Consider the following 25,065-nt stretch of genomic DNA (forward strand, 5'->3'; position numbering starts at 1 on the left):
TATAAAATGAAAATAACTATCTCTAATTCTTGAAGTAGAATCCTTTTTCTCTTCCCTAAGATTAGAAGAGAAAAAAATAGTGTATAATTCCTGAACAAAAATTGGGTATGATCCATGTGCTGGAAGTGAGCCAGCCAGTATTGAATATAAGTATAGGGCTGATTGAACTTGCACAGGGGAGATCTGGATTTAAATCTGCTATGCAACCATGGTGTGTTTTGGGATCAGAAGTTCTCTTTTAGTGATAAGAGTTGTTGCAGAAAAGAGGTCTCATCCATATAGGCCATTAAAGGAAAATGTTACCCCTTAATTTGGCCTTGGCCTTGGTGTTTATATGGACAATTGCCAGCCATCTTGACCGGCATCTGTGCATAGCTCTCCTAAAGACATTTGATGAATCATCTCCCTACCTTACATATTGTTTTCCCATTCTGTTCCACTCAGCTTTGCCAAGCATATTAATTTATGTATTTCACTATTTGCTCACAAATCATGCATAATTATTTGAGTTTCTCCTTACTGAGCAATAGAATAACCAGCCTTTATCTGTCCAGGACTGATTTCCAACATCCGGCTTTTACCTTCATATGTTTCCATAACAAGATCCATTTTTAACCATTCTAACTTTAAGTGTTAGAAAAGATATTTCTAGTTTGTCATTTTATTTCTCCCCAGATTAATATCTTCTTCACTTTTTCAGCACATGATCTTACATGATCTTGTGCCCAAGAACACCAGTCTATGCTGATTTCTTTTCTTTACTATGGCCTGTTAAATTCTTATTTTTGACATTAATATTTGAATATTTAACAAAGATTTTTCACTTCACATTTTCAATTACATTATGAACTTTTTCAAATTTTGTTTTTTAATTTCATCTAATTTCTTAGATGTTTGAAGACCACTTTTGATTCCAAGTATCATCCCTTCTAATCATGTCGTTCATTGAATGTATTTTTTGAATTAGTTAAACATATCAGGAACAAAATGCATCCTTAGTTCTTCTCTTTTCTGAACTGGTGTTTCTTCAAGTTCAGTTCCTTGAGAAGCTTCTTGTTCATTCTAAACATTCCTTTAAAATAATTAGTTTCATTGCTTATTCTGGAATGTGCCTGTTTATTCGGCATTTTTGAGTCCATGTTTGGTTCTCTTGTTTTTCTAAGATTTATATAATATAAATATAATATAATAATATAATATAACATAATATAATAAGTAATTTGCTTATTATTTAATTAATTATTGTGTCTATTGCCAATCTTTATGCCACATTTTCTTGTTCCTTATTAGTTGGTGTAAAGCTCTTAATTTTAAGGGTTTCTTCTGAAGCTTTGAATAGTTCAATTCTGTGCCTTGTACTTTTCTATTTGACAGCTGGTCTATTGTTTCTTGAACCTCATTCTCTAGTGGAATCAGCCCTTGAATATATGTCCTCTCTATAAATGTTTCTGTCATTCTATAATCCCATTTGTAAAGGGTTTTAGGATAGTCTTTCCATCTTCCTTTAACCTCATTTGTCATTGTTAGACCTCTTCTATGATTGAGTATTCCTCCTTGGCTGTAAATTTTCTGGTGCTACCTCTCATTTTAAAAATACCTCTCATTTTTCTTATTTTTTTCAAAACATTGTTGACATTCTTGATTGAGATATCTTTTTTGTCCTTACGTGTTCAACACTGAAAATCTGTGTTCAGACATCACACTTCTTTCTGGTTGGCCAGGCTTTCATCCTCTGACTACTTTTTGTCAAACACAATAGCTTATCCTAAAAACCTTTGGATCATTTCCTCTTAGAAAGTTGAAGAATGATCTTTTTTGCTTTAGTTTCCAGTGTTTCTTATTTATTTGAATTGTTCCTCAAGTCCTATGCCTACTTTAAGCAGGCTGAATTTGTTCCTTACGTTGAACTTGATTTCTGACTGTATCCTTGATTGAACATGGCTGCCATGTTACTTTCTTTGATTTTGCTAAATGAAATTCATATTTATTTCACATCAATACTTCATAGACTTAATAGTTTCACAATTTGCATCTGGAAGTAGTCTTGTTGACCGGATTATTCCTTCTCCATCCATTTCCTATGATGTAGTCAAATTGATTCTGATGTCCTGCATAGCAGTGTTTTCAACAGGGCACTAAACCTTTACCCTGAAACAATTAAGCTTCTGGGCATCAAAACTCACTGTATCTGTCAAAGGATGCAGCAGCATCCTTTGAAAAAAGATCCTTATCTATTCGTTTCTCCAAGTGGTTCAATAGAAAACTATATGTATCTGCTGTATGTAGAAGAAAGGTTTATAAATATAAAGATGCATCTAATCGTAGCCATCTTTAACAGCTTTTGTATTTTTGTGAAAATTGTTCAAAAATGCTTTTCCCAAGATTTCTGAAATTAGGGTGACATTCTAGCCAGAGTTTCACCTGCTGCTTTTACTCAAACTGTTGAAAATAGAATGCCAGGAAAAACCTTGATTTGTTTTCTAATCAGTGTGTGTAGAGGTGCATTATATAAATTCTCTCTAGTTTCTTAATCACTGCCATTCAGTTTGTAGCCTTTGGTTCCCTGATGTTCCTCCAGTAATATAGATCTCAAGAGAAAATTAGGTATGGCTAGAAAAAACAACTAAAGTGGAAATATCTCTTTCATCTCATTCTTCATAAACGCGGGGGCTATTTTGTCAGTTTTCTAGGACAAACATATCTTCTATTGATTCATTACCACGATGAAAATCTGATATTATTGCTAAATGAAATAACCCACAGGTACCCGCAGAATAGAATCTGGGGTAGGGGACTATACAAATGTGATGGAACTGAATAATTCTTACAGGGAGTTTTATGGATTTCTTATTTTTGTCATGAAATTCTTCAACACTGACCACAAAAATTATTTTTTCTAATCTTCAAGGAAAGGAAAAAATTTGGACCCCTTGGTTGGAACATATGTTATGAATTTAATGACAGTGACAGAGAATGTGCCTTGTTAAACCTCAATCTTTATTGCCAAGAAGGAAAAATACCCTGGGATGCCCTCACATATATAACAGGTAAAGGTATCAAGTTAATAATTTTGTGACATCTGTACTTATCCTTACATATTACCTATCATAAATGTCTGCTGCAAGCGATTGGGGTCAGAGAGTTATTTATGTGAGACCAAGGACTTTGTGTTACCCAATGCACTTTTTAACCTTAAAGGTAAAAACAAAAATATAATCCCCCAGTATGACTATCAGCTGAGAAATTTATTTGAACTGTCCCCATAAATCTGTGTGGTATCAAGCTATGGAATTATGCCAACTTCTCTCAGTTTTAAAAATAGTTTGCCATAGTACAAAAGGGGCTGTTGATTATAAGTCATAATCACTAGCTCATAGATACACTTACATATTTATTTGGGGAATGGAATATATATGGTGGAATATAGTCCAGAATCGCAGGAGGGAGGGGCAAAGAGACAGTGGAGTATCTGGTGGGCAGGAAGAGAGCAAGTTCAAGCCTGCCTAACAATTCACAGAGCATACTGTATGTATAGTTATTGGAGATAATTGCTTTATGTAGGCCAACAAAATAAAGGAAATACTCAGAAGTAGTTCCACATGTCACTCTTGGTTCTTTGAGCCCGAGAATATCTCAGAAAGAGTGATCATAATGTTTTTCTGATTAAATGAATTTAAGAAGGTTTGTTTGGGATGTTAAATACCCATTTTCAAGGTTTTCTGATCACTGATGTAATTATTATCCCACTGAGTTCCCAATAATACATAACAACAACTTAATTGCTGGGACAAATGTAATTCTTTCCTGCATTGAAAAAATATCTGGGGAGTGCTGTTTCTTTATTGTTTATGTAGTATCTTCATTTCCGAGCACAACTATCAATATTACTCAGAGCTACAGATTTCTTTTGTGTGTGATATACTGTATGTATATCATTATGCAACAAATTAATTTTTCCCAACTGAAAAATTGAAAGCCTGAAATTGTCCATTTGACAGTAAATGATTAATTGTGCATGTTTTTACCAGTAAAATGCAGGATTTTCAATAGCTACAGATATGGGGGCAAATTATAACAACAATCCAGTTAAAATGTTAAAATGAGCAAGTAAAATTAAGCATGAAAATGGGTAAAATTATGAAGTTTACATGTGTTTTACAGAATTATTAAATACTAACAAATTGTATTTAAGTCCATATCCATAGGGACTGCATTCTAGAAATTGGGGCAATTACAAAGAAGGCTCAACCTCTGGATTCCACTAGCAAAGCTACTGTGACTTTAGAAAAAGTTCCCAGTTACTTTATCATCTAGAAAAATGTGCTCTCTAAGAGGCTTTAAATATATAAACCAGCACACTGTCTTGCACTATGAAATAAACTTGCAGCCAATGAAGGTCTTTTAGTATAAGTGTAGCCTGACTACTGAGCTCTGTGTTAATTGAGATTTCTAGGCTAGATTCAAAGGTATCACCTTACAAAACACACTAGGGTAATCAAAAAGCAAGGTGGCTACCAGTATAACCTTTAAAGCAATTTTCTTCTAGTAAAAGGCATAGTTGTCGCTTCAGCCAAAATTGATAAAAGGCACTCTTAAGGAATGGCTCTGATGAAACTGAGAGGGGTCTGGATTTACAATAGCTCCAGACTGCATAGGTCCTCTTTTTGAGGAAAATAATTAACCTTCCTCCTTCCCGGAACTAAAACTAAATATACCCAACAGATACAGTAACTACATAGTTAAAAGTAAGAGGAAGTCCCTTTTAAAGTATAGTTAGGCTCCATTTTGTTACCGTGTAATATAAAAATCTCCATGGATCTGTTTTAAGCGATCTGAAGGGGTTAAGTTTCTGAAAAGGCCTGGGTTTTGCTCCTCCTTGAAAATATTTATGATATAGCCCTTCATCTGAAGAAAATAGCACAATTGGGAACCAATATGATTGGGGTAAATTGTAGGAGTGACACAGAAATATGATTTTCGTTCTCGCTTAGTTCTTTTGCTCTATTTTGTAGCATATGGTTTTTTTCCTGTTTTACATTTTTATACTTCCCTACCACCAGTAGGGTGAGTTGTATCTCTTGTGGGAAAATGTATTATTCTGATATGTCCAAATGAATAATCAATAAATTATTATTTATATATTATTATGGTTCATCACACCATCAGCCAGATATTCAGTTTATACTTGGCATTTTTATCTACTTACGGAATCCTCCCCGAGAATTATATAATGAATTCATTATTATTTTAATCAATACATTATAATAATGTATAATAATAATCAATACATTATTGTAGAAAAGCATGATGTTCGCCTTGACTTGTGGACAAAACACAAACTCACATAGTAAAAATTAGCATTAGACTCTTACTACGATTTCATTCTCAGCAGTTTTCCTGGCTGTTTCAATACATTTATTGCACAGAATTCAATCTGCTGGCACTCTCAGCTTCACTATTGTTAATGTTCAGCAGGGCCAGCAATATACTTAACGCTGCAGTTCAGTGAAAATTGCAAAGTAGGTACAACCTTATATATTTATGAAGTTATTACAGTTGCCATGAAGCTCTAAAAGGTTGGGTATTGTTTGAATTAAGAGCTTTTAAAAACAAAATTTCAAAATCTAACCTAAAAATTGAAAGTCACAATTTGCACTACCGGTGTCTATTATGTTTATCATTTTGGTACATGTTTCTATTTAAATGATTGCAAAATGAGTGAAGGTTTTCATAAAGGTTGCCATAGTTAAGGAAAACATTAGTCATAAAGTGTTATAAAATCTACAGGTACCCATATTTTACACTTTTCCTACCAAATAGCAATTATTTAATTATGCAGATATTAATCAGCCTGCAACTACCAACGAGGACAGCAGCAAATCCACAGAACATCCCGCCATCCCTGCCAAGCAGAAACAGCCGGCAAGCAAACCTTTTGGGTGGTGGTACGGAGAGTGCATGTAAGACTCAGGCATCATGACAACGAACCTTTTGGTTGCAACCAAGAAATCTTTCTCTCCTCCAGACTCTGCCAGAAATGAGTCTTCATGAGTCTCATTGCACCTGTGCAGCTTCTTGGAGCAAAAGGAGAGAAAGATTTCTTGCATGCAGTGTGCAGCCAAAAGATTCCTTGTCCTGGTGCTCGGTCTTAGGTGCACTCTCCCCCCCCCCCACTCCTTGCTGCACAAAACGTTTGCTAGGGGAAGGCAGCCCACAAGAGTTTCCTCCTCATTCCACTTCACTCAGGAGCTGGAGGCAGAGGTGGGAGCAGGGAAGCTGCCACTAGCTGCTTTGTTTCCTCACAGCTTCTGATCAGCCAATGAGTCCTGTCAGACCCCAATACAGCCACTTGAACCTCCAGCGAAACATGCTCCAAGTCCCCATGCCCTCCTTGTCTTCGTTGCCTGCCTCTGGCTCTGCTACTCCCAGCACCCTTGGCAATCTCACCTCTGCTACCTAGGGCCAGATCGCCATCCACCACCACTACTAGCTCTGCTCTCTCTCTTTCTCTCCCTCTTTCTCTGTCTCTCTCATACACACACACATACACACACTTTTGAGTGATTGAAAGGGACAGGCTGCACTTTGCTTCTATCCTAAGCACGCGCTTTCCACAATCGCCTGACTTTTTCTCAAGCAGCAGCTGGGAGGGGTGGTGATTCCGATGGGTGGCGATTCCGATGGGCCGCTTGGCTCTCTGCCTCATTGTAGCAGGAGCCTAAGCAACACCTGCAGAGGCAAGCCACGGTCACTGCCTGCTCCATAGCCACAAGGTGAGCTGCAGAACAGAGGGGTCCTCGGCTGCAAGGTTGCCTAACACTGTGGGCAGAGCTGGGGCTAGCAAGAGTGCACTGGAACTATCTCCAGGCACTTGGAGAGACAGAATTCCCGGCCATCACCCCATCAGCTGATCAGCGGGCCGTGGTTAAGGGACCCAGCAGCCTTGAGGTGACCAGGGAAGGAAAGGGCTGCCTCCTGTGCTAGTCACAACCACCCCTTCACTAGGGCTTATCTTCAGGAGAGGGCATATATTTACGCCCACCCCATAAATCAGGCTTGGCCTTATTTTCAGAACATGTTGTATTTTCGGAGAAACCCAGTATACAATTTTCCATTTTCACCAATTATTAAAATTAATCTTTTATGACACATAATTTGATAGTCTAGCATTTTGCACATTTCTATTAATATAGTCAGAGGAAATTTAGATGCATGATAACACATTCTCAAAGTCACCAGTTCAATAATTATTCGGAGAAAACAGAGCTAAAATGTGTTACATTAAACATAATGAATGATGAGATCATTTGTAAAACAAATCATGTTGCAGGGGAGATTACATATGGAGGCCGAGTTACAGATGCTTGGGATCAAAGGTGTCTTCGCACAATCCTAAAGAGGTTTTTTTCTCCTACAACTTTGGAAGAGGAGTATAAATATTCTGAATCAGGTAAATACATTTTAAGTTGCCGATATTTGATATCAGTAAAAGCTTCATTAAACTGATTGCAATTGTTCTGTTAAAATGATTCAGTTCAGTATTTAAGGAGAATAAAACTAATTACTGGTATTGCATTCTTCCCTGGAATGGTTATTATGAGCAAGAAAACACAACCTGAAGTTTATTGGCCACCTGTCACATCTAAAACCTTGAATATGTTCACCAGAGTCCAACCCTTAAAAGAACTCATCAAGTATAATTTTCAATGGCAGGAAAGAAAAAAAATGTGGGTAATTGATTCCCTTAAAAGAATGGATATAAACTTATAAAATCAGGTATCTCTAATTCCCTTTTAAATTAATACAATTTCTGGTATTCAGCAGTAAATATCAGATTCTCTTGATTTAATCTATTCCTTAAGTGACTGAAATATATTCTCATTCACCCCCAACTGCTCATTTACCATCTATCCTTATGTTCATCCATTTAGTCCTCATGGTTATTTCCATCTTACAAGGAACTGCACATATGTTAGAACGTGCTCTCCCTCAATTTCTTAAAATCTGAATTGTTATAGTTATCAGCATGTGGCTGCTTTCTGGATTATTCCCAGCCAAAAAAAGTCAAGATTTTAGAATCATGCAGCTGCCATTTTTAAAACCTTTCCCTAAATTCAGAAGAGCTAAAATGTAAAGTTAAATGAAGAGAAACATTTTAGACTTTTGGTGATCGAGTTTCAACACGTTCAAATATAGAAGATCTTGCCTTATGATGCAGTGTTTCCTTCTGTTCCTTTCAAGGTCAGCTGCAATAGCTCCTTTTGCTGGTGAGCTAAGTAGAGCACACCGTCACAGTACAATGGTTTATTAGTTCTGTGTATGGCAAATGCATCGCCAGCATCCTTATTCCCAGACTTTTGAGTGCAAATGAGTGATGAGGATATGATGTTACTTTACTCAAGCTCTCTTTTCATACCTCCTGATTCTCAGCTCTGTTTGACTTCAGTTTTGTCTCTTCTTGATCAACCTTTCCCAATATGTCACTGGGTTCCATTTTTTTTAAATAAAAGCTTCCGGAAAGACACTACCTAAATACAGTGATACCTCATCTTACAAACGCCTCATCATACAAACTTTTCAAGATACAAACCCGGGGTTTAAGATTTTTTTGCCTCTTCTTACAAACTATTTTCACCTTACAAACCCACCGCCGCCACTGGGATGCCCCACCTCCAGACTTCCGTTGCCAGCGAAACACCGTTTTTTGTGCTGCTGGGATTTCCCTGAGGCTCCCCTCCATGGGAAACCCCACCTCTGGACTTCCGTTGCCAGTGAAGCGCTTGTTTTTGCGATGCTGGGATTCCCCTGCTGGGATTCCCCTGCAGCATCGCAAAAACACAGAAGGCCAGAGGTGGGGTTTCCTATGGAGGGGAACCTCAGAGTAATCCCAGCAGCACAAAAACGGGCGCTTCGGCTGGCAAAAGGGGTGAATTTTGGGCTTGCACGCATTAATCGCTTTTCCATTGATTCCTATGGGAAACATTGTTTCGTCTTACAAACTTTTCACCTTAAGAACCTCATCCCGGAACCAATTAAGTTTGTAAGACAAGGTATCACTGTATCTACAATATGTTGCATGAGTTTATTTTTATTCCCTACTGCTCTTTTTGCTGAATTTATTTCTCAGTAGATGCAACTCAAAAAGTCTTCTTTAAAAGTTTTTTTTAAAAATGAATCTCTCACAAAATATATTGAGAAATATCCAAGCCTACATTGTATTGCGGGAGGAAATATTATTAGCAAAATGTTTTTCAGCTATTTTAAATTATAGTCGTCCATTAGTGGTTTCTTAGTAGGCATTCAAGACAACGCTCAAGACAATGTTTGCTTTGCTTCACTAGCTTACTTTTTCAGGAGCAGTACTTGTTTCCTAAGAAGCAAGTTATTGATGAAAAGCTTTTACAGAAAACAGGTGTCTTTATTGTTGTATAGAGGGAACATTATCGTTGTATAGAGGAACCACCATTTGAATAACATAAATGGGTAATGATTAGTGCAATTAATGAATCCAACAAAATGGCTTGTATTATTCGAATTAACACTATTCAAGGTCATATTTCTATGGAAAATATGGTAATTGGTTCCAACCCAACAGAAAGATTTTCAACATAATTTCTTTCTATTTATATTAATGAAATGTTCCAGTGAAGGACAAAAATAATATAATTTAAATGCATGGTTAGCAAAGTCATTGAGTAGTTATAGAAAGCAGTATTAAAAAAAACCATTCTATCATAGATTTAGGCATCCTAACATGCCCTATTTTAAAGTTGATAAGACTCTGTTCATGTTCAATTGCATCAATTTTTTGGTCTAATATAATAACAAGCATCTTTTAAAAACTTGAACTATTTTCCTCTGACACAATCTTCTTTTCCTCCAATTTGTACTCATGAAGATTAACAGCATCTAACCCCCTCGGCCACAACTGGGTATATGCTTGCACCCATGTTCACCTTGCCTTGGCTCAATTTTGCATCGCATTAAACACAACCTGGTATCAATTTACAATTCACACTGTATCAAACAGTGTGCAACAGCTGCCAAAAAAGCCAACACAGTTCTAGTCTGCATTAACAGAGAGATAGAATCAAGATCACGTGAAGTGTTAATACCAGTTTATAAAACCTTGGTAAGGCCACATTTGGAATACTGTATTCAGTTTTGGTCACCACGATGCAAAAAGGATGTTGAGACTCTAGAAAAAGTGCAGAGAAGAGTGACAAAGATGATTAGGGCACTAGAGGCTAAAGCATATGAAGAATGGTTGCAAGAACTGGGCATGGCTAGTTTAATGAAAAGAAGAACCAGGGGAGACATGATAGCAGTGTTCCAATATCTCAGGGGTTGCCACAAAGAAGAAGGAGTCAACTTATTCTCCAAGAACCTGAGGGTAGAACAAGAAGCAATGGATGGAAACTGAAGAAGGAGAGAAGCAACTTAGAACTAAGAAGAAATTTCCTAACAGTTAGAACAATTAATCAGTGGAACAGCTTGCCTCCAGAAGTTGTGAATGCTCCAACACTGGAAGTTTTAAAGAAGATGTTGGATAAACATCTGTCTGAAGTAGAGTAGGGTTTTGTGCCTAAGCAGGGGGTTGACTAGAACACCTCCAAGATCCCTTCCAACTCTGTTGTTATTGTTATTGAATATTGCATTATTTGAACTTGCATTAGTCTTTATCTACCTGTATACAGAGCAGGGTGTGATCACCAAGACAGGCTCCTTTGTGTACATTTTATACCAGACTAGCAGAATGAATTGGTACAGAATCTTCAAGACTCTTGAGATTGATAGGAATGCAGATATGAAGGTCACTATTATTTCATTTTGTTGAAGAAATCTCAAGTCCCTGCTTTGAAAATCACTGGAAGAATACAAGCATTTGATTTTACCATGTTATTGTTATATAATTAGTTTTTTTTCAATTAGAGTTGCATGTTGAAGTTATTAATAGAAATGTTCCAGTCCAGTTCAGTAGAAAGCCTGCTGGCTATACACATTCTCACAATTACTACATATTTTACAAGCTGTAGTAGGTGCACTTAATATGCATTAAATTGTCTCAATGTAATGTGTAATGCAAATATAAAGCTCTGGAAATTTCTGCAAGGCTTGACCTACCCATCGGTCTTTTAATCCCAATAGATGCATTCTGTCTTTTAAAATAGTCAAATATAATCTAATAATTGGAACCTTAACATTTGTTTGCCAATTTCTCTTGGTTACAAGGAAGAAATGTGCAGCTCGTCTTCTTATAAAGCCTGCATTCCCTTTTTCCTATTTATTCTCAGTGGAGCATTCGAGCACATCTGTCTCATAACTTGCTCTTTCTGATCTAATCTCAGTTCATTTGGAAACAAACAGTTACATCTCATTAACCATATGAAGAAAGCTGTGCTCTTTCCAAACCATCCTTGTTGAATTGCTTTCCTAGTTTCTTGTGGTTTCAGTTATACTCATTGCAGGTCTTCAATTTTGTTTTGTTTTTTAAATCATAGTTCATCTTCTGGTTTTGTCCTTCAGAGCATGAGTAGTCTCTAAGCTTGACAACATTAAGATTTGTGGACTTCAACTTGCAGAATTCCTCAGACAGTTTTGCTGAAGATAATGTTGAAATCATGGGTCCTATAGCTTTGCTGGCTAAGGAATTCTGCAAATTGAAGTATACAAGTCTTAAAGTTGCCAAGGTTGGAGACCTATGCTTTAGAGAATTTGCATTGATTTCATTCTCCTACTCTTCCTGCTAGCTGTTGAGTACAACCATGATCTGATTCTTCCTGGCATTAATGCTCTACAAATAAGGAATGTATTTCTGTACAAAAAAATACTTTACTCCATGCTGTTTAGCGTGGGTGATCAGGTAATTCACCCCTTTCCTTCTGTCATTAGGATACATGTATCTATGTGCATATCTATCTCAATCAGAAGTGTTTCAGGTACTAATTTGAGATTGAACTGCCCAAGCGTCTCCATTCTCATAAAATACGATCAGAGAAAATGTTAACACTATTGGTCTTAATTAAAATCAATGCCAAGCGTAGTTTGTACCTTGTCTGAATAGTTTCTGTACTCTTTCTTTCTAATTCCAAAGACTGGAGAAAATTCAGCTCGTGATCCACTCTGCTTTTCATTCTCTACCTGCATCCAGTTATTTTCTCAGAAACTTCTGAAAGCTGCTCAATCTTTCTTGAGAGTCTCCTCCACAGTGCTTAAAAAATAATAACTTCCCAAGGGCTCTGGAGAGCTTTGCCTTTCCCAGGGCCTAAATTCTGTTCTCCTACGTTAGTTATCTACTGTGATACCTGTTTTTAGTTTTTCTACTTTAAAATACTTGGTTTTTCTGCTATTCTAGAAACTTTAAAAGTCCTTCTGGATTTTCAATCTCTGTGTTTGCTTGTTTTTTAAAAAATCATTTTGAATCAGTCTTCACTCCTGCCAGGACCAATGTCTGCAGTTTTCTTGGCAAGATTTCAGAAGTGGTTTACCCCTTCCCAGAGCTACAAAAGTACCAAAAATGCCCAGCTTGTTCATATCTAAAGCAGGACTAGAACTGACAACTTCTTGGTTTCGGGCCTGGTGTCTTAACCACTACCCCAAACTGGATCCCCTCAATCTTATTTAATCCTATCCTAAAGATGAGGATTAGGGTGCCCAAGCCACATGTTTTACTTAACTCTTTGCATTTCATTCTTACTGAACAACTTTCTCATTGCTCAAGTGAAATTACACTATCTCTGATCACTTTTAATAATTTCCTTCCTGTTTTGAAATGAAAAGCCATTACTTTACTTAACCAGTCTTCGCTTTACATGATCAGATTGCTATATACAGTATATAAATATAAAATATTTGTGGGTATATTAACAGTTTAATGTTCTCTATGGGTAAACAATTATTTCATAATTGAAATATATTATTATTATTTCTTCTTGTTGGTTTACAAAACATCCATACAAATAGTTAATCTCTCATAAATTCAACCAGACTACACTTCAAAGGAGTGTGTACATTATTTCTAATTCGCAATGGTAATTTCAGCAAGTTTTCCCTCTCCTTGTCACCCTGGTAGCTGTGCTGTCAACACCTTGTAATTAAATGTCAATGCCATTCTTTTCTATGTGCTAAAACACAGTCAAAAATTTCCCAAAGAATATTAAAATTGCTTACTCAGTGACTAGTACCTTAGTACCTCTTTACTGGGAACCCCTTTAGAAGAAAAGGGGCATTGAAAATTGCAGCTCTTTAGGGATTAGAAATTCTATTCAGAACCTCTTCTCTAAGTATCCTCATCAAATTTGCAGTGATGGCAGGGGAAAAAGCCTTCTCTTGGATGACGTTCTCGAAGAGAGTTCAGGGAGAACGGCTCGGCTCAAGGATGCTCCCCCAAAATCCACATTCAATGGAGCTCTTTCTATTTCTCAAAGTTATTTAAAAAAAAAAAAAGAACTTCAAGTTCTTTTAAAAAATTGCTTAATGTTGTTTTTATTGGCTGTCTTGATTATTGCTCTTTCTGAATTCTGGTGTTTTATTTAATTGAGCTTAGAATATTTTAAAGTTGTTTGCTATTTCAAATAACTTTAAAATATTCTAAGCCCAATTAGATAAAACACCAGCATTCAGTTACATACACAGAAAGCGCAACAATCAAAACAGCAAATAAAAGCAATATTATTTGTTGTTTCAAATAAGCTCTGTATAAATGACGTTCCATACTAAAGCAACCGTTTCATAAAGCAACGAATATTGCACTGTAAAACAATAGAGGAAAATTATGAAAGTATTATAAAATGTTTAGACAATTTTAGTGTAGATGTTTGGGAAGTTATTTTTTCAATATTTGAACTCCTGTAACGTTAGGAAGACCTAATCTGACACACATCATGTAAAATGGTAAAATGTTCTCTGAAAGCTAGCAGTATGACATTAATTATTAAAGTTGTATCTATGTAAAATTGCATTGTACAGAATGCATGAAATTGTTATTGTGTTTGTCTTTTAATAAGTTTCTATTTTTTTTTAATAAAACAGGAATATATTTTTCCCCTGTGGCTGACAGTTTGCAAAACTTTAAGGAGTATATTGAAAACCTTCCTTTGATTGATGACCCAGAAATATTTGGAATGCATGAAAATGCCAATTTAGCATTCCAGGTGCGAATATACTCAAAATAAATGTTCAAAACTCATTTAAGATAAATTGTGTTTTACAGCTCAGTGTAAAAGGAGGACTTTGGTAATATTAGTCAGTTGTACAAAAATAACAAGCAATAATTGTTAAGTCTTCTGTGCGGGATTTCCAAAATGTGTCCATTCCTAAAATATTACTAAGATAATTCTCAGTCCTGTAAAGGTTTTCTTTTCAGTTATTTTAAAACCTGTTATAATGTATGCTATACATATTGCATTACCAATGATATTTATACAAATAATATTGCCATATCAATTTAAAATTTTGCTTAACAGATGAATAACTTCAAACTTACACTGTCAGCCTCGAATATTCTTGTTAAATAAAACTCTCTAACAACTAATCTCTGAGGTTATTTTAAATAATTGAAAACCATCTTAATTATTCTCAATGGAATGATCAACATTCTAAACTCCACCATCTCTAGTACTCTCAGCATGGGTCAGGTCACCTTTACAGTTGGCAGAAATCTGAAGCAATCTGCAAACAGAACAAATTCACTCCTGCAGTCTAAAATACAAAATCTTATTTCAAGGGCAAGATTTTCCTGGGAGTATTTCAGGTATCTGTCATCTGGTATAACTGCAGAAAAAACTATCGCTACCAACGTGCCTTCTATTGAGGACCTGTGTACTGTACATCCTGGACACAAACTGCTTCAACTCCTATTATTTGTTTAGCAGAGTGATGGCCCTTGGGGAAAAAATGTTCTTGTGTCTAGTTGCTTTGGTGTGCATTATTCTATAGCATTGTTTTGAGGGTAGGAGTTTGCAGAGAGAGGGTTGTCTGCAAGGTCTTGTCTATTCAGTTTGTATTTGGTGTTCTGATTCTTTTTGCAAATGTGTAGGACAGAGCATTTTTTGGTTGAGATTTGGAGTTTCCAGATGTTTGACCATTCTGACACAAAGTCAAGGTCTTTTTTGAGGGTAGGAGTGTTATTGGTGGTGTTGAAGAGTTTTACATCATTGGCGAAGAGAACGCAGTTGCTCATAATGTGATCATAAAGGTCATTTATATAGAATATAACAAGTATATCTTGTCTGGGCCTGGTGATTTTCCTAGTTGTGGTGGTCCCAGTGATCATACCAAAAAATCTTGGACAATATTTAGAAAATATGTACATTGATAAATTTGCCATCTGTCGATTACAAAAAGCCACACTTCTTGGATTCATTGCAATGCTATACACAATATCCTAAGTTTCTATGGAGATTTTCAGTCATCCAGATCATGATTGTCCCAAAGATGTTTTTCCAAAAGTATGTGGAGTTTTTGTTTTTTCCTTGAAGATGTTTCACTTCTCATCCAAGAAGCATAAAACCATTAAATATGAATTCAACCATTAAGGCTACCTCTGATCTATATTCTAAAAAGTTACTGAATCATTAAGTTAAAATATATATAGATGGATTGCCTTTCCTTCAACTGAAAGCTTTAAAATTATTTACTTGACTGAGTTGCCAAAAAGTTTAATTAGCTTTAAATACTTCTGCTGATTAAAGAGTCAAAATGAGAAACCTAATATGAATGCATTTTATAAGCAGTTTCAAAGACCAAAGGGAAAAATATACTGTGTGATTATTTTCACACAGAACTATTTTTAATGAGTGAAATCTTCACCTTATAAAGAATTAACATGCTTTCATAGCAATGGTGAAACTAAACAAATGGGTAGATTTATAGAAAGAAATCTTTTAATTTTAAATATCATCTATTTTTAATATGGGCTTCTAAAAATTAATATCTTTCATGTTTTCTTTTTTTTTATAGAGAAAGGAAACTAATACTCTGATTACTACAATACTTGATGTACAGCCACGCACAACAGCCCAGGGATCAGGAAAAAGCAATGATGAGATTGTGCAGGAGCTTGCTAGTTCAATCCTTGCTAAAATTCCTGGTATGACCAACACTGCTTACTTTTCTTAATATCAGGGATTATCTTGTCTAATTCCCTTATATTCATAGTAATTGTTATCTCAATTAAACAATCACTTTCCACATATTCACTTATTCACTTATTCATTTATTTATTTATTCATTCATTCATTCATTCATTCATTTATTTATTTATTGGATTTGTATGCCGCCCCTCTCCTTGGACTCAGGGCGGCTAGCAACAGTGATAAAAGCAATATGTAGCAATCCAATAGTAAAACAACTAAAAAACCCTTATTATAATATACATACTGACATACCATGCATAAATTGCAGAGGCCCAGGGGGAAAGAATATCTCAGTTCCCCCATACCTGACGGCAGAGGTGGGTTTTAAAGAGCTTACGAAAGGCGAGGAGGGTGGGGGCAATTCTGATCTCTGGGGGGAGTTGCTTCCAGAGGGCCGGGGCCGCCACAGAGAAGGCTCTTCCCCCGGGTCCTGCCAAACTACATTGTTTAGTTGACGGGACACGGAGAAGGCCCACTCTGTGGGACCTAATCGGTCGCTGGGATATATAACTTACAGTATCTATCTTTAAGAAGTAGTCTATTCCGTGACTAGAGATGCATGATGCATTAAGTTCAATACTTTATATTTTAACTGAAGAAAAGGATACTGACATATGTTGGGAGGGGAGGGGAGCAGTATCGGGTTGCTAGCCGGTACGGGCCACACTACATACTGGTAGCAAAAATGGAGCTATGCACACAGCTCTGTGTTGCTGGTATGTACGCTGTGTTGCTGGTCTGCACACACGCAGGAAGCAAAATTTTGTGAGAGAAGATGCGCAAGAGAGAGATTTTGGCTTTTTTTTGCTTCCGCGCATGTGTAAAAGCAAAATCTCACTGCGGTACGCACGCATGCACGCCGGCGACACGGAGCTACATAGAATAGAATAGAATTTTTTTATTGGCCAAGTGTGATTGGACACACAAGGAATTTGTCTTGGTGCATATGCTCTCAGCGTACATAAAATAAAATATACATTTGTCAAGAATCATGTGGTGCAACACTTAATGATTGTCATAGGGGTCAAATAAGCAATGAAGAAGCAATATTAATAAAAATCTTAGGATATAAGCAACAAGTTACAGTCATACAGTCAACATGGGAGGAAATGGGTGATAGGAATGATGAGAAAAACTAGTAGAATAGAAGTGCAGATTTAGTAGAAAGTCTGACAGCATTGAGGGAATTATTTGTTTAGTAGAATGATGGCGTTCGGAAAAAAACTGTTCTTGTGTCTAGTTGTCTTGGTGTGCAGTGCTCTGTAGCGACGTTTTGAGGGTAGGAGTTGATGCACATCATCCCTGTAGCGGCAGTAAGTAGCAACCTCCGCCTGGGGTGGGAGGTAATATGGCAGCCATGGCAGTATGATCAAAGCCTTTCCTCTATAGATATCAGTGGAAATGGAGAAAAGTTTAGAGGGGGGGGGAATAGAATTGGAGAGAAACATGGTCTCTGAGGTAAAATATTTATTTGTGTTTGTATTATACAAGTCGAGGTATTAAGGTCAACTTCAACAACAAACAAGCTTATACAGAAGGGAGGTGTTCATCTGAAACTACCAGAACAAGTCGGCAGATTCCTTTCAAGAAATAAAAAATATCTTATATCAGTCTCCTAAACGATTCTAACAGCAAAAGCCATTTAAAAATAAATATTCTCCAGTATATATTACAAAGTAATTGGGACATAAACAATTCAAAATGAATAGCTTGTATATGATTTGTTTATCCGCTGTCTAAGATCATGTTATTCTAGTAAAATCTGTGTGCTACTTAAGATTCACACAGAATTAATTTGTTCTTCATGTTTAATACTGAGAAAATAAACAAAAATGTTTGAGGAAACATCTTGTAACTGAGAATAGGGATGTAGAATGAAGGTCATCTTCCTATAATCACAATATAGACATTGTGCTGGACTTCACCATGGATTTTGCCTAGGCTGCTTCCAAAAAGCACAAAATAAAATCTTCACCCTGAAAAATGCTTGTCAGGCCATTTGTGGTTTGTACAGTTCTGCTCTACAGACTGTGAAATAAAATTGCTATAAGGCAATAAGCAGTAATCAGCATAATGATTTTATTTAATGCAGATTAAACCTAATTTAATTCTAGCTTCCTTTAAAAAATAACATACAATATAAATGACATTGCTATTGATAAGCCATTTGTAAGGGGTGATCTATGGTCTTAATTGAGGCCAGTTATTCTTTTAAGTGCATATCTGCAAATATTTTTTAATGAGTTTAGAGAAACATAGTTAATTGATAAGACCTGTTAATGTCAGCCCTGTTAAATAGTTGGCTGTCTGTTCTGATAGTAATTTCTAAATTGAGTTAATACAGTCCAGAAACAGAATGTTAAATTCACTTGCCAGAATGCCATTCAGCAGCTTCTTGTATATATTTATTCAAATATAAATTTTGTATCTACTTGCTCTGTAGGTTCATGGAATTGTATACTTAATTTTGCAGTGCTTTCAAGAATATGCCAGTGCATCTGTACATTTAAAATACTGTATATCCTTAAGTTTGTTTCTTTGTTTTGTTTCATTAGCAAAGAAGTTACCTAATACCATATTTTTTGCACTGTAAGACACTCTGGACCAGGGATGGTGAACCTATGGCACGGGTGCCACAGGTGGCACGCAGAGCCATATCTACTGGCACGTGAGCTGTTGCACTAGCTCAGCTCCAACATGCATCTGTGTGCTGGCCAGCTGATGTTTGACTCGCACAGAGGCTCTGGGAGGGCGATTTTGGCTTCCAGGGTGCCTCCAGGGGGATGGGGGAGTGTATTTTTACATTCCCTTAACTCCAGGGAAGCCTTTGGAGCCTGGGACGGTGAAACACAAGCCTACTGGGCCCACCAGAATTTGGGAAAGAGGTCATTTCTGGCTTCCAGAGGGCCTCTGGGGGGGTGGGGGAAGCTGTTTTTGCCCTCCCTAGGCATTGAATTATGGGTGCGGGCACTTGTGCATGCGTGAGAGCACACACCATGCTCTTTTGGCACCCAAGGGAAAAAAGGTTCGCCAATCACTGCTCTGGACCATAAGTAGCACCTAGCTTTTGGGGAGGAAAACAAGAAAAAAAATCTGCCTCTGCAGCATCCATCGGTATTCATCTAGCTAGCATCCTTGCAGCGAACAACCTGGTCAACTTCAGCTTTATTGCAGCCTGATTTAGCACGAGCAGCTTATTGGCGGTTGGATCGGCTTCTTGAAATACCACCAATCAGATGTTCCAGGCTGTGGGGATCACTTTCATATATCGCCACCTCTGCATGTCCCATTTTTGGCCTCTGCGTATCCTGTTTTCTGCCTTCACATGCCCTGTTTTTAGCCCGTTCAAGGTAGTAGGAATCTCTGTCACCACCTTCTATTGCTACCAATCGGTGATCAGCAGCGGTGTCAGCAGCTAACCCCGCCACCTGGAATGGACATAAATGGGACATGCAGAGGCCAAAAATGTAGTGCACAGAGGCCGAAAATTGGGCGTGTGGAGGCCAAAGAGTGGGGAACTGGCAGGTGGGTGGGGCTTTGGCAACATTCGCTCTACAAGAAGCATAGACATTTCCACCACTTGGCGGGCGGGGGGGATTGTGTCTTATAGACCAAAAATATGGTATTTTCTACCAAAGATATTTGTTTAATCTGGAGAACGTCCTATCTAGCAACTGCATCTAGCAATTTTGGGGGATATAGTGTCAACTTAGTATATTAGTATTGAGTATAGTTCCATGCTATACTATAGAGGTCTCATTTGTCTAATTTTCCAAAGGGTTTACAGTGATCCCTCGATTTTCGCAGCTTCAAACTTCGCGAAACGCTATACCACGGTTTTTCAAAAAATATTAATTAAAAAATACTCCACGGGTTTTTTTCTGTACCACGGTTTTTCCCACCCGATGATGTCATACGTCATCACCAAGAGTCACTTCTCTGTCTCTTTCTCTTTCTTTCCTGTCATTCTCTGCTTCAATCATTTTCTCATTTCTCTTTTTTTCTCCCCTTTTTTCTATCATTTCTCTCTCTCTTCCTTCCACTCTTCTCTCTCTCTCTTTCTTCCTCTCTCTCACTCTCTTCCTTCCTTTCTCATCTCTTTCTTTCTTTCCTTCTCTCTCTTTCTCTATCTCTCCCCCTCTTTCTCTCTCTCTTTTTCTCACTTTCCCTCTCTCGTGCACCCTCCAGCCTCCGGAGAATGCCTGTCCCGCCTCTCTTGCAGCAGAGGAGAAAGAGAGGTGGAGCGGGCAGCGAGCAGGTGAGCGGCGAGCAAGTGGCGGGCGGGCAAACGGCGGGCGGGCAAACGGCAGGCAGGCGAGCGGCGGGTGAGCGGGCGGCGGGCGGGCGGGCGAACGGGCGAGCAGCGGGCGGGCGGGCGAGCGGCGAGGAGGCCGGAGGCGCTGGGGGGGTGGCCGACATTAAAAACAACCATTGCCAGCCTCCAAACTTACTTCCGCGCCGCTATATCGCGGAAAATCGATTTCCGCGGGAGGTCTTGGAATGTAACCCCCGCGAAAATCGAGGGATCACTGTACTTCAAAATTTCTAACGAAAGTCCCAGCTTTTATTGAAATCAAGTCCCTTACTTTTTGAACAGATCACTTGCATTTATACAATATATAAAAACATAAATTAACCAACTATTTTGTAGTAATAACTATTCTAAAGGAAAGTTAGAACTGACAAGAGGAAGGGGAAAAAAGTGTTTCTTGGGATTCCTTCCTTCCTTTTATAAATAGAGATACTTTTAACTGAAATTTGTAGAATACAGAAAATAAAAAGTGTTATTTTTACTTGTTACTGTAGAAGAAGAAACTGTATTTTAGCATTATAAGATCCTCTGGGTCTGCCAAAGGAAATCTTATGTTGCCAGGACACACAGTGTGTCACAGAAGTGAGTACACCCCCTCACGTTTTGTAAATATTTAAGTACTGTATATCTTTTCATGTGACAACACTGAAGAAATGACACTTGGCTACAATGTTGAGTTGAGCTTGTATAACAGTATAAATGTGTTGTCTCTTCAAAAATAATACAACACATTAATGTGTGTGTGTGTGTAGATAGGTAGGTAGATAGACAGGCAGACAGACAGAGAGACAGCTAGACTTGAAAGGATACCAGCTGTTTTGAATTCAGGGCTGCTCTCTTTCATTTGTATTTGTATTTATTAGATTTGTATGCCGCCCCTCTCCGAAGACTCGGGGCGGCTAACAACAATATAAAAAGACAATGTAAACAAATCTAATATTAAAACAATCTAAAAAACCCCAATTTAAAGAACCACTCATACATACAAGCATACCATGTATAAATTCTATAAGCCATGGGGGAAGGGAAATTTCATAGTGAAAGTATAGGAGAAATATCATGTTTTTAGCGTATCAAGCCTTGGAGAATTTGGGAAGATTATTTTATTTTGTTTTATTGTTTCATTTGACATTGCCTACTGTGAAAAATTACGATTGTCATCCTTCCCTGATTGGTATATTATCTCATAAAGCTATTTAATTTGGATCTCTGTTGTGGTGTGTGAAGTGCCTCATAGGCATGGCCTATTTCCTATCGGAATAGAACACTGTCCTCTGGCTGAGGGGACAGATTAAAGAGTCTAAACCAAGGCCAGGAAGACTAATTGCCATTGCTCTATGCTTTTATGCAATGCCACTAAACAATTCCCCTTTAGGAAGGTTGGCGGTAAACTCTCAGACTTTAAGAGAGCCTGGGGATTAGATGCTTAGCCATCACCAAAGGCTTAAGTAAATGCCTTGACCAAGCATCTCTTTTGCCGTCAAAGGCTCTTAACAATAAAAGAAAATTCCTGGGTTTCTGAGTTGGTGTGAAATCTGGTGTTGAACAGATTCTCTAATTGCCCACTGTCCCATGAATACTTGCTCAAATCTATTAGCTATCCCTGTGTGTTTTAAATATGTGGTAACTTTCTACAAGATGAAACAATGTGAGTTTGTTTTATTTATTTATTTTTTCAGAGAAGCTGGACATGGACATTGCTGCAGAGATACTTTTTGTGAAGGATAGCAAAGGACGAATAGATTCTCTAACTATCGTTCTTGGGCAAGAAATAGATCGTTTTAATGGTCTTCTCAGTCTTCTAAGGGTATAAAAACATGCATTTCTTAATTAATGGAATTAATTCTGGTGTTATAATTGGGTTTGTCTAGTATATTATATAATTCTTCCAATACTACCAGAAAATGTAAATTAATTGGAAAACCGAGATTCTCTCCAAAAGCGATGGTGGTTAAGAAAAAGATAATAAGGATGATGGGGGGGGGGGGAGACTAGATAGAAAGATGAATGGATGGATGGAAAGGGGAGAGAGATATGATAGATTTTATATCTATATCTACTGTATCTATCTATCTATCTATCTTTGTATCACATGTTTTTGCTGAACTATTAAAATTAAGGGAGACTAGGACAGGGTGTTGTTTGATGGCTCAGCATTTGCCTGCTGTGTAGAAAGTTCCTGGTGAGTCAGTGGGGTAACACCTGGGGTCGTTGATGTAACTGAGATATGCTGATTAGTTAATGATTGTGGAGATAGAAAAACATCCCCAAAATATGAACAAGCGGGATGATACCTCCCGCCTACCAGACATCTGGAAACCAGCCCTCATTAACAAACGTATCCCAGCCATACAAACTGAAACCAGACTCAGAACACACATTGCAAAACAACCAAGTAGCCTGCATGCTCCAACTACTCAGGATATCACGCCTAATCCACAATCATTAACTAATCAGCATACCTCAGTTACATCAACGACCCCAGGTGTTACCCCACTGACTCACCAGGAAGTTTCTACACAGCAGGCAATTGCTGAGCCATCAAACCACACCCAGCCACCAGTATTTATAGAAGGAAGGCAGCTCAGGTCTTGCTGTGTTCGCCCTAGAACAAGGACAGAAGCACCAGCCTGAAGATGATGAGTGGGACCTCGTCGAATACACACACACACACATACATAAATCTTTATTTAAAACTAGCCCCAGTGTAGGGTGAGAATGGTGATCTTGCAATATCCTTCCCCCAGGAGTGGGAAGAGAATGGAGATTTTGTAGCATCCTTCCCCTGCCACGCCCACCAAGCTATGCCCAAAGAACCGGTAATTTAAAAAATTGGATTTCATCACACTGGATGTCCTCATCTTTCAAACCAGTGGTTCTCTCTGTCCAAAATAGAGCCGGGGTGGCACAGCAGGTAGAGTGCTGTACTGCAGGCCACTGAAGCTGACTGTAGATCTGAAGGTCAGTGGTTCAAATCTCATCACCGGCTCAAGGTTGACTCAGCCTTCCATCCTTCCGAGGTGGGTAAAATGAGGACCCGGATTGTGGGGGTAAATATGCTGGCTCTGTTAAAAAGTGCTATTGCTAACATGTTGTAAGCCTCCCTGAGTCTAAGGAGAAGGGCGGCATAAAAATTGAATGGATGGATGGATGGATACATACATACATACATACATACATACATACATACATACATACATACATACATAAATAAAAATGTGGACTTTGCTGTCTTCAATTCAACTTTGAGCAAAGAATCAAAAACTCTCTATATCTTAAATCTACTAATTTAAAGATTTTGCTACAAACTCCAGGACACATTACTTGTATATAATTGAGAACTTCAGGGTTCTTCCTATTGGTTGTATTCACAGAGTTGTGGCTGCTGCAGCATCACTGTAGTATAGTCAGTCACGGTCATGTGATCATGATTTGCAACATTCTCTGCCAGTTTCCCATAACAAAGTCATTTGGGAAGTGAATAGGAAGTCAAAAGCCTCTCCCACTCCTACTGTAGCATGAAACAATTTCTGGCTAATGAAGATTGATATGAAAGCTGCATGGGAGAAATGTTGCTTTCATAGAATGCAAAAATATCAACACAACATCAGTGGAAAGAATGCATTAACCTTGTAGGAAGAGAGTGACAAATCAGAAAACAGTTCCAGGAATTATATCACTGTTTTCACAGGGATATATTTTTACTGACAGGAAAATTTCATCCTTATTTCTCAGAACATTGGTCACACCATGTTTGTTTTTCTGGCTTCATTTATTTGAAAGAGGTTAAGACACATTAGTTTCATTTTTGCCTTTTCAAACGAATATGACAATAATAATAATTTATAATAATTTATTAGATTTATATGCCGCCCCTCTCTGCAGATTCGGGGCAGCTCACAACAAGAATAGTAACAATATAACAATGTAACAAATCTAATATTTAAAAAAACATCTAAAAACCCATCATTTAAACCAAACAACACAAGCATACCATACATAAACTATATAAGCCTGGGGGAGGTATCTCAATTCCCCCATGCCTGGCGATACAGGTGGGTCTTAAGCAACTTACGAAAGACAAGGAGGGTGGGGGCAGTTCTGATCTCTGGGGGGAGTTGATTCCATAGGGCTGGGGCCGCCACAGAGAAGGCTCTTCTCCTGGGCTCTGCCAGATGACATTGTTTAGTCGACGGGACCCGGAGAAGGCCAACTCTGTGGGACCTTATCGGCCGCTGAGATTCATGTGGCAGAAGACGGTTTCGGAGGTATTCTGGTCCGATGCCATGTAGGGCTTTATAGATCATTACCAACACTTTGAATTGCAACTGGAAACCAATCGGCAGCCAGTGCAGGCCACGGAGTGTTAGAGAGACATGGGCAAATCTAGGTAACCCCACAATAGCTCTCGTGGCCACATTCTGCATGATCTGGAGTTTCAAAACATTTTTCAAAGTTAGCCCCATGTAGAGAGCATTGCAGTAGTCGAACCTCGAGGTGATGAGGGCATGAGTAACTGTGAGCAATGACTCCCTGTCCAAATCTATCTATCTATGATAGATAGATTTGTTTGTGAATCTGGTATAAAAGCTGTTGGGAAAACCTCTTTTGAACATA

At 37.9% G+C, this 25,065-nt stretch overlaps 1 protein-coding gene across 3 annotated transcripts in view; it reads left to right on the forward strand.

Annotated features, from left to right (window-relative positions):
* Positions 1-25,065, forward strand: part of DNAH6 (dynein axonemal heavy chain 6) — a 223,660-nt gene that overhangs the window by 184,984 nt on the left and 13,611 nt on the right. For 2 of the 3 annotated variants that reach the window (XM_070742321.1, XM_070742322.1), the window contains exons 68-72: positions 2,909-3,047; positions 7,331-7,450; positions 14,032-14,153; positions 15,961-16,090; positions 22,128-22,255. In XM_070742321.1, the coding sequence (XP_070598422.1) occupies positions 2,909-3,047; positions 7,331-7,450; positions 14,032-14,153; positions 15,961-16,090; positions 22,128-22,255 (639 nt within the window). The remainder of the gene's footprint in view (positions 1-2,908; positions 3,048-7,330; positions 7,451-14,031; positions 14,154-15,960; positions 16,091-22,127; positions 22,256-25,065) is intronic. The other variant, XR_011558276.1, reaches the window with a different exon arrangement.

Source organism: Erythrolamprus reginae, chromosome 2, assembly GCF_031021105.1.
Source record: "Erythrolamprus reginae isolate rEryReg1 chromosome 2, rEryReg1.hap1, whole genome shotgun sequence".
In the NCBI taxonomy this organism is placed as follows: domain Eukaryota; kingdom Metazoa; phylum Chordata; class Lepidosauria; order Squamata; family Dipsadidae; genus Erythrolamprus; species Erythrolamprus reginae.